Source organism: Lepidothrix coronata, unplaced genomic scaffold (genome assembly GCF_001604755.1).
Source record: "Lepidothrix coronata isolate B3197 unplaced genomic scaffold, Lepidothrix_coronata-1.0 Scaffold71, whole genome shotgun sequence".
In the NCBI taxonomy this organism is placed as follows: Eukaryota; Metazoa; Chordata; class Aves; order Passeriformes; family Pipridae; genus Lepidothrix; species Lepidothrix coronata.
Window position 1 is genome coordinate 1 of NW_016690251.1, and position 17,155 is coordinate 17,155.

Consider the following 17,155-nt stretch of genomic DNA (forward strand, 5'->3'; position numbering starts at 1 on the left):
TGGCCCCAGGCGGGCGCCGGCTGGGGGGCTGCCCTGGCCCATGGCCTTGGGGCGAGCTCTGGGTGGGTGGTGTGCTCGTCCCCACCGAGCCACAGAGCCCTGTCCTGCAGCAGCCCGGTCCCCAGCTGTGGGTGTGTGGCGCTCATCATGGTGTGGGCCTGGCCCCGGCACACGCGTGCCTTGGGCCGGTGCTTGGGCACCCTTGGCCCCCACCTGAGAGTGCCAGAGCTTCCCAGCTGCTCCCCCAGGGGCCATTCCCCCAGGCCTGCACTGTGGCCACCCTGTGAGTCCCCTCCACAGCTAGCCCTGTTCCTCACAGGTGAGTGAGCAGTTTGCCCGCTACCTTGATGTGCAGATCCAGGAGCTCCGCAGGGCAGCACAGGGCAGCACAGGGCCACTGGAGCGGCTGCAGCAGTTCTTGGAGCCCTTTGTCGTCTTCAGTGGCCTGGAGCTTGCCCACAGCTTTGAGCACTTCTACAGGTGAGGGTGCTGTGTCTCCGTGGAACCAGGGCCTGGTGCAGGGTGGCGTGGCATGGTGGGGGAGCCTGGCCCAGTGTGGCAGTGGTGCTCCCGCTTTGCTTTTCCCGGCTCTGGTGTGTGGAGGACCCGTGGGTGCTGCCAGTCTGCAGAGGCACATTCCCTGCACACACATTCCCAGAATGTGTGTGCTGCCAGGCCTGTGTGGCATGGGGTGAGGCCGGGGCTGTGTCTGTCTCCTGGCGGGTGGCTGATGACCACAGGGCCGGGGCCCACCCCTGACCTAATGCTGGCAGGCACTGCTGACCTAATGCTGTGGCAGGCACTACCTGGGGGACCGGCTCCTGACGCAAGGGCCGTCTTGGCTGGAAGGAGGCATCGTGGAGCAGATTGGGCTGTGCTTCCCCAGCCGCTTTCCCCAAAATATGCTGAGCAACTTGGCTGAGTCAGAGGAGCTCCAGCGGCAGTTCTGCCTCTTCCAGCTGCAGGAGCAGGATAAGCGGCTGCTGGAGCTGGACATGGGCCTGGATGAGGTGAGAGGGTGGGGTGGGGAGGTTGGAGACCACCGGCATTCCTCATGGGGATCCTGGAGCCTGAGCTGAGCCACCCTCATGTCCCCATGCCCAGGTGCTGGAGACAGCCTCGGTGGCAGATGTGCCAGAGGTGAAGGTGCTGGCCCTGTCCCCGCGCTGCTGGCCTGTTTCCCCACTCTGTTACATGGATAACCCTGGGAGGTTTTTCTCGGCAACGCTGAGCTCCCCCCTGGATGAGTTTGCTGACTTCTGCCAGCAGAGTGAGTGCTGTGGCAGTGGGTGTGCGTGTGAGTCTTGCCGGAGCCCAGACCCTCCCCAGCAGCTCAGCCAGAAGTGGTGGCGTGCTGGCGTGGGCTGGGAGTGCTGGTCAGGGCTGGTCCCTGGCCCTTGTGCTGACACTGTCCCTGGCAGGCCAGAGCCAGCTGGGCTGGGAGTGCACGAAGCCCCGGCGATTGCAGTGGACGTGGCTGGGCCATGCTGAGCTGCAGTTTGGAGACTGTGTCCTCCACGTGTCCACGCTACAGATGTACATCCTGCTGTGCTTCAACAGTGCTGAGGTAGGAGCTGGGGCCACAGTGGGGGGAGGGAGGCAGTGGCTGCCAGAGCCTGGCAGGGCTGTGTCCTCCCTTCCCTTCCAGTGGGGTCTCCAGCAGCGTTTGGGGCACAGGACACCCTTGTTTAGCTGGGCCTGCAGCCAGTAGGTCTTGGCCAGCCATTCACCTCCCATGCCCTGCTGCAGGAGGTGGCTGTGGAGGCCCTGCTGCAGGCTACAGGGCTCCCTGCTGACCTGGTGCACCACGCGCTGACACCGCTGACCCACGGCCAGGGCGTCCTGGTGCGGAGCTGCACACTGGGAGGTGAATGTGGGGCTGGGGCACCCCTGGGGAGGTGCTGCTCTGAGCCCTGAGTAGGTGCTGGGGTTTGGGGTGCACAAACTTGTACGGCAAGTGAGTGGGCTGGGGTGGGTCTGTCTGGTGGTTCTGGGGGTGCGAGTCTGTGTGCCAGGTTGGAGCCATTAGGCCAGGTGTAGGGTTGGGAGTGGTGTGTGGGGCTGGGGCTTGGGGCCATGCTTGGGGTGCGGGTCAGTGTGGATGGTTGTGTCTTGGGTCTGTGTGTGGGTTGGGGACAGGGATGGGGTTGTGTGCGTGGCTGTTGCTTGGGGCCACGTGTGGGGGACAGGGCTGTGGCGGCCAACTGTGGGGGCAGCAGGAGGAGGCCCAGGTTGGGTCCAGCAGCCACACGTGTGTCCTGGGACTCCTTCAAGGCCCTGCTGGAGGCTTGGCTGACCCTGGGTTGGGTGCTGGCTCCAGGTGCACTGCAGCTGAACCAGGTAGCCCTGGCCCAGGCCTCTGGCCACCACCTGAGGCTGCTGCCTCAGCAGAGGTACCTGCGGACAGAGAGGGCCGAGGTGAGCGCCCTGGAAAGGAAGAGGAACGTCCTCTGCTGCCTCATCACCCGCATCCTCAAGGTGGAGAAGCAGCTCCACGTCGACAACCTGGTGTTCAGGGTACGAAGGTCCTGGGGGGCAGAGAGGGGCTGCATGGGTGCTGTGGCACACTGCAGTGTGGGGCTCCCTTGCTGCCATAGGTGATTGATGCCTGTCAAAAGGGTGAACTGGGGCCAGGTGTGCAGTTTCTGAGCTTCTGCTGCCACAGCGTGGACGTGCTGTCCTGTGTCCTGCACCTGTTGAACCAGGGCTATCTCCGGCGCCAGGAGGGGAGGCCTCATGTCTTGGAATACATCTCTGCTGAACCCACAACACCCCCCACTTCCCAGGTCCAGCCACAGGTTGCCTTCCAGACTGTAGAGATCAAGATGGCATCAAGCCTGGCCTCTGCCGAAAAGAGAAAGATATTTTCCACATTCAGGTAGATGAGGACCTGGTTGGGAGGACTCAGGCTGGGTCTAGTCTGTTTCTTCCTTGTGGGTTCTATTTAAATAAATGAGCCAAGTGCCATCCAGTCCTGGTTCATAGTCTGTCAGAGAGCTCAGCTGGCTCATGGCTGGGAGTGTGGTGAGGCCACGTTGCTGTGGTCAGGCAGCCCTGACTGCTGTGCTTGCTAGAGTGGGTGTAGTAGCTGCACCCTGCCCACATTTATTCTCCCCCAGCTGTGCTTGGTCATGCCCTGAGACATGGGGACACACACACCCCCTGCCATAATGGTACCAGCATTAATTTATTAAAATTAATCCTGAAAAGTAACCGTACAATAAATTTAAAAAAAATAGAATCTTGTAAAAAAAAAAACCCAGGTGCCCTCATGCCACACCTCCAGCTGGCAGCACCCTGGGGTAGGGCTGGTTGGGAAGGGATGGGGGAATGAAGAGGACAGCCTCAGCAGCAGGGCTGCAGGGGGACTGGAAAAGCTGCTGAGGCTCTGCTGCAGAGGGCATGGCCAGGCACAGCAGCATGAAGCTGGCAGTGGGGCTGGCAAGGGGCAGCACAGGGGTTGCGGGCCCTGCTCAGCACCTGCCCCCTGCAGAGCAGTCTGGGTGGCACTGGGGAACCTGCCTGGGCCCAGCCCAGCTGGGGCCCTGGCTGGCTGCAGGGGTGGCCTGGCAGGTGCATCTGTGGAGAGTGAGGCCCAGAGCCCTTCCTGGGGCCCTGCTGGCTGGTGCCAACCCTTGTCCCAGGCTGCTGTTGGGGGTCATGGGAGGCAGATGGCATGGTGCCCTGGCTGGTGTTGGAGGGTGCGTGGACCCAGTCTCACTGGCCTCACCTTCACGGGTCTTGGCCCACAGGGTGGGGGTGTGGTATCCCCCCTCCACAGAGCAGGCAGGGACTGGCCACAGAAGATGGGGACAAGAGCATGTCCATTTCTCTGTCTCTTCTTGCAACCCACTGCAGCTCCATTCCAGGGATGCCCCCATGTATCACACACTCTTCGAGTAGCCAAAGATACCCACAGGGAGGTACTTCACGTGTGTTGGCCACTGTGCTGCCAGCTGGAAAAACTTCACATCGTTCCACTCCACCCCATCTATGGAGACTGAGAGGAAAGGGTGCAGTGAGGCACAGCCCTGCCACAGCCAGCCTCTGCTGCTAGGTCTGCCCCCCTACAGCCCCAAATGGCTTATACCTTCCCTCACCTCGCAACATGGTGTTCTGGTGCTTGGCTGTGCAGATGAGGCGTGTGATCCCTTCGATGACTTGGCTTTTGGGTTCCAAGTCCTTTTCTTTAGGTTTCTTGCTCAGGAACATCACTAGGGGCCAAGGCCAGACAAGACCAATGTTAAGATGTCCCCACCTGGCGCTGGGTGGGAGCCCTTGCCCCAGGGCTGGCTTATTGACTGGCCCCTCCTGGGCCAGCTCTCAGCTCTGTCTTCCCTCCCACCCTTTTTGCAAAGGACTGTGGCCCCACAGCCAGAGAGCACCCAGAGTGGGCTTGGTTACCTTTCTTGTTTTTCTCCTTGGTGACCACAGTCATGGCCATGGTGCTGGGGGGCACCAGTTCCCCTGCGCCAGGGATGCGGCTGACCTGGAGTGAGCGGAAGTTGCTCTTGAGTGTGTTCTTGATACCCGTCTCCCGCTTGTCACCCTCCTTCTTCCTGTCCAGTCCTTGTGTTGTCCAGTAGTCCACCTGCAGGCCCATTACCTCCACACCAGGGCTCAGAGACCTGGGCAAGATGGGCAGCACCATGTAGCACACAGGTGCTGCCCGTGCTCCTCTCCTTCCCAATTGCCCAGCTGCAGCCTGCCCGGGGAGAAGCAATAATACTCCTACCCCAGCCCCTGCTGCCTCAGGCTAAGTGTGGCTTGCCTTCTTACCCAGCACCCGAGAGGCCACTGCTGACGGATGGGGAGGGTGGCGGAGTGCTCACGGTCTCCTTGCCATAGGGAGCTGCTCCACTGGTGGCTGGCGCTGAGCTCAGCAGGGAGGGGGTACAGACTGTGGCATCATCCGAGTCCACTGTGAAGGAAGAGTGCGGGTTGTGGGGGCTGGGGGACCCCAACAAGGGCCTCCCACAGTGGAGAAGAGAGCTGGGCTCCCAAGGACTCACCAGAGGCACTGAATGACTGCTCCACCAGGCCCACCTTCACCACCTGCAAGGACAGACGAGTCAGAGGACAGCCAGCATCAGTAGGGCTGCGCGCTGCCCCTCTCTCCTCAGCCCCAATGGCCTGCTGGCCCCTCAAAACACTCACCCCCACAAAGGGGACAAACTTCTGGCAGGAGTCCTCATCGGGGCTGGAGAAGGAAGAGAGGTTGGTCAGGGTTTGGGTGTGCTGAGCACCGAGTGCCATGTGACTGTCCTTGTGCCCAGGCACCCCCGCACTGGCAGGGGTCAATGCTGGCTCACAGCCACTGGCACAGTCTCCTCTGCCCTCCCTCCCATGGGACCCCCTGTCCCCAACATGGCAGCACAGGGCACACTACACAAGGAGGCAAGGAGTTGTCCCCTCCAGTTCTGGGAAAGGGCTTGCATGCGGGAGGGCAGCCCTGCCCCACTTTGGGGTCACGGCTCCTCTGCACAGCAAGAGGGATGGACGCACATGGGGGAAGGTGGGGGGGGCCAGGCAGCGGCACAGCAAGCACAAGCCAATACCTGATATAAAAATCAAAATAGAGACTTCTCTTCCTTGAGTGCCAGAAACCAAGAGAAGGGAGAGGTGAGAGTGCAGCTGGAACACGAGCGTCAACCCCCGGGCAGCACAATACCAGCTTGCAGCCCCCACCCAGCCCATCCCAGTCCTGGCAGCTGGTCCCCACCACTGGGACTGTCACAGCCACAGCTGCTGGAGGGGCCGAGCACACCGGGAGGTGGCAGGGAATGGTGCTGCTCTCACTGTGGAACCCCAGCTCCCCTCAGCACCACGCTGCTCGTCAGCGGAATGCCGAGCCTCACTCACTTGTCCCATGTCCCACATCCCTGTCCTGAGCACAGCCCAGACTGGGGCGACATGAGGGAGGACAAGTGCCCTGGGGACATGCTCACCTCTTCTGCTTGTATGTCAGCATGGCCTCAGAGATGGGAAGCTGGTGAGAGAGGCTGGCTCCAGCGATGAACTGGGCAACACGGCCTGCAATGTCCACAGTGTCTGTGGGCACAAAGAGCCGTGAGGGCCTCAGTGGCAGCTGGGCTCACCATCAGGGCACTGCTGATGCCACCCTGCCCTGCTCCTCACCTGCGGTGGGTGGCTCAGCCCTGCTGAACAGCTCCCGCCATGCTGTGTCCAGGAAGAGAGTGCTGTATTTGTTATCCACTGAGGCCAGGTACTTGGCCAGAGGGTGAGAGCCTGTGGGTAAGAAGGGCAGCATTGGCTCCAGGCAGGGGAATCTGGGGAGGTAGGAGAGGACAGCCCTGGGAGCAGGCTCACAGTGGCTCTCACCCAGCGGCACAAGAAGAAAGCGAAGGTAGTTGAGCCAGTCGGGTGTCTTGCTGGCCAGTTGCTCCACAAAGAAACGGAGGACAACACTCAGGTAGCTCTGGTCCCCTGCGACCACCACCTTCACCGGGGGAGGCATATGAGAGTTACAGTTACAGCTGCCAAAGAAGAGAAAAGGAGACCATGAAGGATGTGTAGTGGCTCAGCAGGCGGGCCAGGGAACATGCCCTGCCAGGCCAGCTGACAGAATCCCATCGCTGAGAATTTCCAGCTTGCTGTGCACTGCCAGGGGCAAAAGCAGCACTGAGATACTGGGATACCGGGATACTCCACTTTCCCCAGGTCTACACTTGTCTCTACAGTAATGTCCACAACCCCAAAAGGTCCTAATGAGCCCTGGGGAGCCAAGGCCATACTGAGCCCTTCTCTCAATTCATATGGTGCCACCAGGCTGAGCCCAAGCTGTACTCACTATCGCTGGATGCGGGAGACAGTGGTGTTGAAGGCTGCCTGGATGTCCGCCACGGAGCAGGTGGATACGACCAACTGCTTGTGCGCCTGGAGCTGCTCACTCACGTACTGCCAAAGCAGAGAGCTCAGGTTAAGGCACCCTGGGGGCATGGCTGTGCTGGCCAGCAACAGCATGTGCCTGCCCTGGCCCCCCCTGCCCTCTGGGATAGAGCTGAGACCCCTGTCCCCACCCATGCCATGTGGGTAGGCTGAAACCATCAGGTCACTCATGGCTGCATGCCTGAGCATCCCTGCTCCTCCCAGCTCTGCTCTAGAGGCTGCCTGCCCCAGCCCTCTGCTCTCACCTTTGAGGACAGCAGTCACCACCCTTGCCATGGCAAGGGCAAAACCGTCCCAAGAACCAGGCTGTGCTCCTTGAGATAAGTGGTTTGGTCCAGAGACACTCTGATTTAAATTCTGCCATCCCACAGCATGGCCCATCTATAAGCTCAGTCCACCTCTGCTCATTCCCTCCTTTTGCTCTCCCCCACTGTGGCACTCCAAAATCCTTCTGTGTCTCTTCAGGTGTCCGCATGCAGTTCAACAATTGTAAAACAGGCAGTCATGCTAAACAAGGGGGCTTAGAAGATACCCGATGGGGTCTGGAAGTGGGCATTGATCCTTTTTTCCCTATCCAGGACAAGTGCTAGAGCAGGAATATGTCAAGAATGCACAGCCTGAGTCAAGACTTCACCACCCTTACCAAGAAGCCCTTCCTTCTGCCATAAAATTTTCCAGCACTGTTTCTGGATATCAGATGTAGCTGCAGGATCCTGAAGGGGTCTCAGAGGTGTTTTGTCTAACTGTTTGCATGTTTGCACATACGTACATGTCCCTGCTCACCTTTAGCGGTCAACTCCTCCAGGTATGGGGGAGGCAGGTGCTCATCAGGGGCTGGGCCCAACCTCACATGGACAGTCGGCATGAGGCAGGAAGGCCTCACATGCCCCCATGTCTGGAGACCCCAGCTCTGACAATGAAGTTAATGCTCCCTGGGAATTGCAGGCAATGTTCTTCCATCTCTCAGTGGGAAACACCTCTGCTGCTTCCCAGGGCCTGGTGCCCACAGAGGAAGGGAGCCTTTTGCCAGGGCATCCAGCAAAGCTCTGACCCATGGGGTTCCTGGGAGCCAGGACCAAGCAGTGAGGGCCCAAGGTACAGTCCACTAGCCAGCCTTTCTGGGACTGAGCTGCTATGTGGCACGTGACAGAGCAGACACATGCAACTCTTCTGTATGTGGCTCAGCACTGTGTAAATGCATTGTCTCCCTGAAGGAAGGGCCACGCTGGGGGAGAGGAGGACACAGCTAGTGCCATTTTCCCTAGGACACCCTGCCATGGTTGGGAGAATCCTTGAGGACCCTGCTTACAGCTCCCCCTATGCATCCAGCTCCCATCACGCCTACTCACCTGCCCCTGCCACTCAGCGACATTCACCAGCACGATGCTCTCGGGGAGCTGCTCGTCTGAGACCAGGATCTGGTTCAGCTGATCGTAAACAGACTTTCGGGGCACCTATGACAGCATCACCATGAAGGTTAACCCCAGTCAGCCGCCTTGGACACTCTGCCCATGGCTGAAGACCTGGCAGAGCTCTCAAATGAGAAGCCTCCAGCTGAGACTGTTCCCAGGGCCTCACCTGGGTGCTGTGCCACGAGTCTGGAGAGCTCTCACTGTCCAGGCTGCTGGCACGGCCACCCTGTCCCTTTGAGCTCTGCCGGTCCTTCACAGAGGTGCTGCGGGGACGCCACAACTGCTTGCTCTCTGCCTTGCTGTGAGTGATAAGCAGGAGAGGCAAAACTGTTGACGAAATCTCATCTCCACCAATCCCCACTCTCTCCAGGGAGTCAGCGTGGGCCCATGCAGCCCCAGCATGGGGCACAGGCCTGCCTTACCTGGGGGACACGGCACTGGGGAGCTCAGCTTTGGTCCCAGGGCCCAGTCTATCCATGCTGCCCTCCCTCGTGGCAGCCTCTGTGGGGGCCAGCCGTGGACATGGCTCCTCTGCAGCCAGCTCCTGAGGGCCACACACAGTCACTTCATACACATTCCTCTCTCTGCTCCTGCAGGGAGCAGCCCTGCACCCATGGATGCCCATCATCCAAGACAGGCCTGGAGAGCCAAGGCTGCAGGGCCTCGAGAGGACTGGGCTGCATCTCCTGCAGACCCTAATATTCCCTCCACTCTTGCCGCTCTCCGGCACAATGTACTTGTCTTCCCAAGCCCTGCTCCCAGGCTGGTGGGCACTCTTGGTACTCCAGAAGACAAGGTGGGGCCTGAGAGAGCTCCATATCTCATAGCCCGTACTCACCACTGCAGGGATCTCCACTCCTGGCTCTTCCTGTGGTCGCTGTGCTCCTGGCTTCCGCTTGTCTGCCTTGCCCTAGGGGACAGGGAGTGGGGTCAGAGCAGGATGGAGCATGCTGAGCAGGGAAGGTGCCAGTGACCCATACCTGGCCTCACAGAACACATGCTCCCACAGGGGAGCCCGGCGTCACCCTGGGACCAGCCCCAGAGGATGCCCCCCATCGCTACCTGTCTGCCTGCGCTGGGAAAAAGAGGAGGAAAGAAGGAAAGGAGCAGCCCCAGGCAGGTGCTGCCAGGAGCTGTGGTCTCAGAGTGCAGGCACTGTGGGGGTGCTGGGCTGGCTGGGGAGGGAAGAGGGCAAGAGGTGGTGGTGATGGTGGTGGTGTAACTCACAGGGCTGCCCGACTCTTGATCCTGCCCTTTCTGGCTGTGCAGACTGCCGATCTCAGTCTGGGAACCAGAATGAGAGACTCCCTCAAAGAAACGCCTGCAGAGAAACAGACAGACGAACGGACGGACAGACAGACAGACGGGAGAGAAAAAGGCAGGAATAAGAGAGGAACAAAGTCACCATGATCCCAGCACACCCCCACCAGCCTGTCCCAAGCACAGACCACTGTGGAAAGGCCCCCAGTGGGACACAGGGCCAGACACCCAAGTGCCCAGGCAACTCAGAGCCTAGGAGCAGACCTGCCAGCAGTGCCACCTGCAACCCTGATGAGCTGAAGGAAGCATCCCTATCTCCCAGCCAGCAGTGCTTTCTCCCTCAAGTGATCCCCTACCCCTGCAGTGCAGGTGAGGAACTGCCGCCATTTCACTGGAGTACAGTCTCTGTAAAACCAAACTCCAAGATACTGCTGAACCTCTCTGCCTCCTCTGCACCATCACAGCTTCCACAGATTTCTGCTACCTTCCCTTCTGCTTCCCCATTTTCAGGAATGGCTCCTTGCCTCTGCCTGCTGCTGCAGCACACTTCTAACCACATCTTCCAACTTCTCTTTCTGCTTTCCCCTTTCCCAAGGCTCTGAAGATCACAGTATTGCACACAGAACCACACCTCAGCACAGTACTTAAATCTGCCTATTTTTAGTCTCTGAGCTGACCTTTTGGTAGAGCTGCAGGGTACAACTATAATCGCTGTGTCTCACCTAAAAAATCCACTGCGCAGGCTCGAAGGGTCAATGGCCTTTCCCAAATCTTCGCTCGCGAAGACTGGCCATTATTAGGGTACCAGTCCAAGGTCCTGTTTCCAAATCACCATGGTCAACAGAGGAACTCTCTTGGGGCAGCCAGGACAGTCTTTGCCGCTACAGTGTGAGCTTCCACCTTTGCTTACCCTTTTTCCACACATTATTTATTTGCCAAGGACGCCCTTCATATCCTGTGGGCTGCTTGAAGACCAGTCTTTAGGAAACAAGCAGGCTCTATCACTGAATCTCACTTGCCAGTTTTCCCAGGACCCTTACAGCAACCACAGTCCATCTGCGACGTGTGACTTTCCTGCAGGAGACTTGAGCTAGATTCCCTCTAAGCTGTGTGTATGTGTTCATTAACTCCCAGGAAATGTTTCTCCTGATTCGCCTAGTGCACAGATGGGGACGTCAAGTTGCAGGTTTCCAGGGATGGCCATAGAGGCATACAGAAGTTCTTCTGTTAGGACTCTATCAGAGTTTCTTTCTATTGTTTTCTACTGTCCTCATCTGGACACATCTGCAGCTTTCTGTAGGATTCCTCCTCATTTTACTTTCCTTTTAGCATGCTTCCTCCTTTGTATACAGCACGCTGTAGTGCCAGGCACGACAGTGTTTGTCAGGTTTTACTGCTACTAAAAGGACATTCCATCTCTGTAAATACATGATGGTTCCCACCGCAGAGCAGCTCTTCAGCAGCAGTGTTTATATACTGGTTGGGACAAGTCAAGGCTCGATTTTCCCCTCACTGGCCCAGTGACCAGTTGCTCACGACATGTTTGTTTACCAAAGCTCCAGATTTACAGTCAGAATTGTACTCTGATGGGACATTTTCTCCAGGTCACACTGGGATAAATTATGTCTCCTGTTAATAAAATATCTCTTCTCTCTCCTAGTCCTTCTGAACAGCCTCCTTCCATTTTCAGCAAATTTATTCCCCTTCTTCCCCATTCATTTTCTCAGTCATTTATGGAGACATTTGTTCCTTCACCTTTGATCTACAATCAGTTGGTTTGACTATTGAGGACTTACCTAACAGCCTCAGTTCCAGCTCCAGTTTTGCCCCAGTGCAGGAGCAGCCTACAGCTGCGTAGCCTCCCTGGCTGATCAAAAGGATGGCTATCAGCTCCCAACACCACTGGCCCAATCCAGGGCACCAGCAACTGCTCACCATTAAGGACTACCTTAATGCCCTTGCTCCACAGAGACCTTCCCAGTGTGTAGCAAGGCTGTCTATGACAATAAATCCAACATGAGGATCACATCTCGAATTTACAGGTTGGGCTGGAAGGTCTCATCAGCTGAAAAGGCTACATTAAACAACCTTGGCAGTCAGCTTCCACATCTCCTTAGAAAAAGTACAGACACAGTAATGTGAATTCAAGGGATACATACAGCACTGCCAGAAACTGAGGCACTAGAGACCAAACCAAGCCAGGGACACTTTGTGAACAGGCTGAAGAACACGTCAAAGCCCAATAGGCTGTCCTTCCAGAGTCAGCACCAAACAGCCCAAGAAGACTCTAACAACAGGTACCAGCAGAAACCAGTGCTAACTCTGGGATGCTGTCCCAGTGACCAGATGTTTGCAAGTAGATCAAGTAGAACCAGGTTGGAGGTCTTACATTTAAATACACTCAACAGACTTTTCTTACAGTTTCACATAGTTTACATACATAAAGCGTTATCTGACCATCTTCCTTTTTCTCCCACAGCACCTTTGTTTCCTTTGATGAGAGACCATGTGAAACTCCTTTTGGAGTCAAGCGCATCATCTAAGCAGCTCCTTGTCCATGTGTTTGCTCTCTCCTTCACAATGACTTGCGGGTTTGTGAAAAACATGACTTCTGTCATGTCCCTGTTTTTTCCCCAGTGCCCCATGAGTTCCAGAATCCAGCAGATTTAATTTCAAACAGTTTGCCTGCAGCAAACCAAGTCTGCTACTCCTGCTAAGTACCTTCAGTAAGGATACCAACTAAGCCAAATTATATTTAAATACTATATATATATATAATATACATATTTACATGGCAGGGAGGTTGGAACTAGATGATTTTTAAGGTCTCTTCCAACCCAGGCCATTTTATGATTCTATATATAAAATCTATAGAAAAAATAATGTCAAGTGAGCTTGGCTTGGCTAGAAGAGACCCAATGCACTATGAGGCAGTCAAGTAGAAAGATAGTAAAAGGCGACCTTTTCACAAAAAGACAGCACAAAAGCAGAAGAGCCGTGAGCAGAGAGGCCAGGTGATCGCAAATCACATGGGAGCAAAGCCTGGTTTCACTGCATGGTCCACTGGAGACTTCTGTGCCAAGTCAGCAGTACTTGGCAGAGTAAGTCAAGTCACCAGCGCCTGGGGAATGGGATGAGGAACACTGCTGATGGTTGCTAGTCACGTTTCCACAAAGACTGGGAACACAGCATGCACATCTCACAGGGACATAAAGACTGGCCCAGGCAGTCACTAAGTGCTCATGCTTCAGTGCGGAGAGCCCAGAAAACACCAGGACTGTTGGCAGAAAGATATGAAAGCTGGGAGCAGCCGGGGCTTAGATCAAGTAGGTACTCTTCCAACAGATCAGTGTCAGATGCTGGGCTGGCAGAAAAATGAGACTAAGTGTGAAAGAAGATGGATTTTATGGGCAGTTTTGAATTTATTAAACAGGATATGCAAGTGAGGAGCTAGAGGTGCCAACAGAAGATGGTAATAGGAGTGGAGACAAGACAATGCCTGCATTAGCCCAAGCAACAGAAAAGTGTTGGAGAACATTTCTTCACATCCAATAGACTGCTGTTGGCCAGGGACTCCCTTCAGCCCTTACCTGAGGGTGGGCTTGGGTGTGCTGTGCACACTCTCATTGTCCTCAATCTCTGGGCCGCTGTCACTGTTGTTGCACTCTTCCAGGCTGTCATAGAGCAAGCCCAGGTCTTCCTCCACCTCCTGGGTCTGGTCTACAGGGTCAGAGTCCAGGACCTGCAGGACCAAACCCAGAGGACAGTGAAGAGATACAGAGTTACCTGCATCCCAGAACAGGCACATAGAAACTGCCTGACAGTCACAATGCACACCATGGCACCGTTCTCACCTAAGAGAGCCAAATCCAGGCTGTGGACAAATCCAGTAACATTGCTATTAGGCCAAAGGAGGGTGCCACGAGCATGACATCCAAAGGAGTCTCAGACATCCATCATACTTACTGGCAGTTAAGACACTTGAGAGGACCTTCACTGACTGTGCTGAACACTTAGTGCAGACTCTCAGCCAAGGCAAGCTACCCCCAGGCTGATGTTAGCCTGCTCTCAGTCACGGTCAGTATTGCCCCAACAATGCCAGCTCCTGGTGCAGAGTCAGTGTGTGACCGAAGCCTTCTTCCCTGGGCACCTCTCCCCAACAGGAAGGTGCTTTTTGATTTTAGCACAATGCTCAGAGCTACATTCTTGAGGCAGAAGGCTTTGGAAAAGCCAAGGCCCAGTCTATGCCATGTCTCACACCACCTTTGGCACACCCCTGAGCAGCTACAGCTCATGCCTTGTGCTCCCAGTGAGTGGGAACCAGCACTCTGACATCTATACATCTGCCAGAGACATTCCCAGGTGAGGCAGCCTTCTTGCTTCTTACCTCTTCTGTCACTTTAAACCTCTTCAGCAAAGCCACAAATTTCTGCTTGAAGTTTGGTTGCTAAAACAAAAGAAGATCAGAAAGAAGATCAGCAAAACTACTAAACCACGTTCCAAGATGACTAACATACAGGCCACAGTTACTGTCTCTAACATGCTGCCAGCTCCTTTCTAGCTCCATAGGTCCAAGGTCAGCTATGATCTCTCTCACTCTTTAAATTTGCTGTAGGATTTGGATTAATTCTGTACTCCACAAGAAGCCACTGTCTGGGCATGAGGGGGGATGAAAGGCTTCATACTTTTTCTGCTACAGGCTGGAATAGCACTCCATCTAAATCTCCTTTCTCCCCAGATCATCTGGTTGAGGAATACTGCCTTCAAGCAAGAAAAGATGGGGAATAAACTCAGGAAGAAGGTGGCCAGACACCTACAGGGCTGAAGTCAACAGGGATGAGAAGAAGCTTGGAGAGCAAGAGGCTGGCAGAGCAGCTCCTCCCTTCTGCAGATAGGCAGAGGAGCTGCTAACCGTTCACCTTTCTTTGTGCCTACCTCCCCTTCCTCAGGAAAGGAAAGAGACCATGTCACACCAGCAAGTTAAAACTGTGTTGCATACAGATCATCACTGATATGAAGTCAGGCTAAACACAGTACAGACCATGAATCAAGGTACAGCCCTGAGCAACAAGCTAGCTAGCTCATTAATGGCAAGAGGTTTGTTCCTTCTTCTCAGAGCCAAGGGGGCTCTCCCCTGCTTTGCACCAAGGCCATCATTCCCCCTCCCCAAAGCCCCTCACTGCCTTCAGGGAGGGGACAAAGTGAATCCCTTCCATCCCTTTGATCACGTAAATGCTGATGTTACTCTGGTCATTGATGTGGTTCGGATCATTTTCCTCCTAGCCTTCTTAGTTTTCCTCAAGTCATCCTCTTCATCAAACAGATCCTGCAGGTAAAAAAGTCACAGCACATCAGAGCAACTGAGTTCAGGGAGCAGCACCTCCTAGTTCTCCTGCCCCACACTTGCTCTCCATTTTGAAAAGCTTTGGTCCACTCTGCTCCCAGAGTCTTGCTTCTTATTTCTGCTACCTCTCTCCATGGAGCTCCTTCTCCCTCCTTAGCACTGTACCCCAACAGACCTTCTTTCCCAGCACCTGTGCCACCAGGCCCCTCCAGAGATAAATGTACCAGCAAGATTAAGAGGAGAGACAGCAACTTTCTGGAACGTTCCTTGTTGCAAGCTAAAACTCTGCTCTCTGCACTCATCGGCCTTCCCCATGAACCATGTCTTGTTCTCCTGCTCTCCCCTCTCCAGAGTTAGTTCAGAGGGTACAGCACACAGAGTCACAAAAAAACCATTTTTTCCAGGGATCAGCCTTAACAAAACGCACAACTCCCTGGGACATGGGACCCTGATGTGTTAACTCAGCACATTGGGACGGGTAATCTGGAGAACCCTTGTGAGAGAGTGAAATGTTAATCATTAATGATTCAAACAATCAGTCATTTGCAAAAGCAGTAGAGTGTTTTGCCAGGCCAGGTTTGCACCTGAAGGGGAGGAAGAGAGTTCCTGGATGTGTGGTGGAGAAACTTCTGATCTGCATAAGAACAGCTCAGGAGCAAAGGGGGTGGAGCACCTGTCACCACAGGATGACCATGACAAATCAAGCTTCGATAAGCAACAAACTGGATTTTGAGCCAGATAAGGGAAGAGGCCACTAAAAAGCAGATCCTGCTAGGTGGGAAAATGCCAATGTCCCCCCTTACACAACCAGCTCAGCTGTAAAACCCCACTCCACCCCCCCCCAAACCCCAGGATGGTATCAGGACATTCACAGGTAGGCCTGAAGGTATTGATCCTTCTGATGAGGCATAACTGGCTCAACTACACTGATGTGAGAGGCAGCTGTCATGTCTTAGAAGGTATCATAAACCACCAAAGTCCTCCAAAGCCCACCAGACTCATTCCTGAGGCCTTCCACCAGAAGACTGATCCACAGTGTTTCAACAGATCCACAGTGTTGCAACAGAGTGTCAAACTGTGTCACTCTCACCTCCCGCCCAGGGAGGTATCTGGGTGTTCACACCTAAACCTAAGCATATATTAACCCATTGAACTCTATGTTTTGGGGGCTTCCCCCACCTCTGACAGATCAAGACTGTGATCATCACTTTGACCAAGCAACAATCAAGTCTCATTGCTGGATCCACAGGTGGTGATATCTTTCCTCTCCACTATCTACTCTTATCCTTCCTTCTTTCCTTTCTTTCTTTCCCCTACATATTTTCTTAAGTGATATCTTTATACTTTTATATTGTTATATTACTATAGATAATAATAACCAAAATGGCTACATTCCTCCTTTCCATTGCAACCAAAGTGTTCTGAAATAAACCTGCCATATATATATAAACACCAGTCATTCATTGTCACTTTCACTCTAATCTGCCCCAAGGGATCTATTAACAAGAGCCTCAGTTAACCTGCCTTCAGGGGTGGGTCATAACAACCCTGAAAAGGGTTTGTCCCCATGCTTGATCAGCATGCTACCACAAGTCTTTCTTTGGCCCCAAATACAGGCAACCACAACAAGAGGACAGCAAACACAGTGACACAGATCATCACAGGGCTGGGATGAGTCAGCATCTCTGACCATTTTCAGACCTAGACAGTACTTCTTCCTAAAATCTCTGTTCTCTCTCAGAGAGTGAGCAGTCTCTGGTCTGTTAGCACAGGGAGACAGGAGAAAATCATGGTGCCAGACTGAGGAGGGCTCAGCAGTGGTTTTCTGCTGCAGACCTGACACCTCTAAAGACAGATGGTTGAGACCTATGGCTCTCCAAAGTCCCTTGCCTCACCATGGACTTCACAGCAGCCCACAATTCTTTCTGCTGTCAAGTATTATGGCTCTCTGCCCTCTGAAACCATGCCAAATGTTTCATGAGGGAGATGAGAGGGCTCAGGGTGATCAAGATCTTCAACCCCCTAACTCTTGGCCCCAGAAACAGGACCAGGACATAAGCCATTTTGCCAGGCCTCCCTTACCTGACCCTGCACAGCATCATCGCTGGCTTCCTGCTCTGAGGAGAAGCTGTCATCCTCTTCTTCAGAGTAGTTATCAATGTCCGGGGAGCGATCTGAAAGCAGACAGTGCAAATGTCCAGCTAAGCATGATGCCTGTCATGGCTCCAGC

The 17,155-nt window shown here is 54.8% G+C and overlaps 2 protein-coding genes across 5 annotated transcripts in view; one reads left to right on the top strand and one right to left on the bottom strand.

The window, feature by feature from the left end:
- The first annotated feature begins 288 nt into the window (after positions 1-288).
- Positions 289-2,971, top strand: LOC108499281 (cullin-9-like). Of its 2 annotated transcripts, none has more exons than XM_017818967.1 (7): positions 289-480; positions 800-1,010; positions 1,105-1,270; positions 1,422-1,567; positions 1,750-1,867; positions 2,321-2,517; positions 2,787-2,971. In XM_017818967.1, the coding sequence occupies exons 2-7, from the start codon at positions 903-905 to the stop codon at positions 2,880-2,882; spliced, it is 831 nt and encodes a 276-aa protein (XP_017674456.1). In that variant the 5' UTR covers positions 289-480; positions 800-902; the 3' UTR covers positions 2,883-2,971. The 2 variants fall into 2 exon arrangements, with proteins under 2 accessions (XP_017674456.1, XP_017674455.1); XM_017818966.1 differs by having other exon boundaries at positions 296-480; positions 2,598-2,971.
- A 197-nt stretch (positions 2,972-3,168) lies between these two features.
- LOC108499280 (phosphofurin acidic cluster sorting protein 1-like) overlaps positions 3,169-17,155 on the bottom strand; it is a 61,026-nt gene continuing 47,039 nt past the window's right edge. The window contains exons 6-25 of one of the 3 annotated variants that reach the window (XM_017818964.1): positions 17,008-17,099; positions 14,827-14,907; positions 13,969-14,028; positions 13,172-13,323; positions 9,549-9,642; positions 9,160-9,231; positions 8,744-8,862; positions 8,488-8,620; positions 8,259-8,363; positions 6,812-6,918; positions 6,343-6,497; positions 6,139-6,249; positions 5,949-6,051; positions 5,559-5,591; positions 5,158-5,200; positions 5,013-5,055; positions 4,780-4,921; positions 4,405-4,628; positions 4,101-4,214; positions 3,169-4,000 (exon numbers count right to left, since the gene is read on the bottom strand). In XM_017818964.1, coding sequence (XP_017674453.1) covers positions 3,885-4,000; positions 4,101-4,214; positions 4,405-4,628; positions 4,780-4,921; positions 5,013-5,055; positions 5,158-5,200; positions 5,559-5,591; positions 5,949-6,051; positions 6,139-6,249; positions 6,343-6,497; positions 6,812-6,918; positions 8,259-8,363; positions 8,488-8,620; positions 8,744-8,862; positions 9,160-9,231; positions 9,549-9,642; positions 13,172-13,323; positions 13,969-14,028; positions 14,827-14,907; positions 17,008-17,099 — 2,099 coding nt within the window. In that variant the 3' untranslated portion in view covers positions 3,169-3,884. Of the gene's footprint in view, positions 4,001-4,100; positions 4,215-4,404; positions 4,629-4,779; positions 4,922-5,012; positions 5,056-5,157; positions 5,201-5,558; positions 5,592-5,948; positions 6,052-6,138; positions 6,250-6,342; positions 6,498-6,811; positions 6,919-8,258; positions 8,364-8,487; positions 8,621-8,743; positions 8,866-9,159; positions 9,232-9,548; positions 9,643-13,171; positions 13,324-13,968; positions 14,029-14,826; positions 14,908-17,007; positions 17,100-17,155 lie in introns of all 3 variants that reach the window. The other 2 variants (XM_017818963.1, XM_017818965.1) reach the window with 2 other exon arrangements.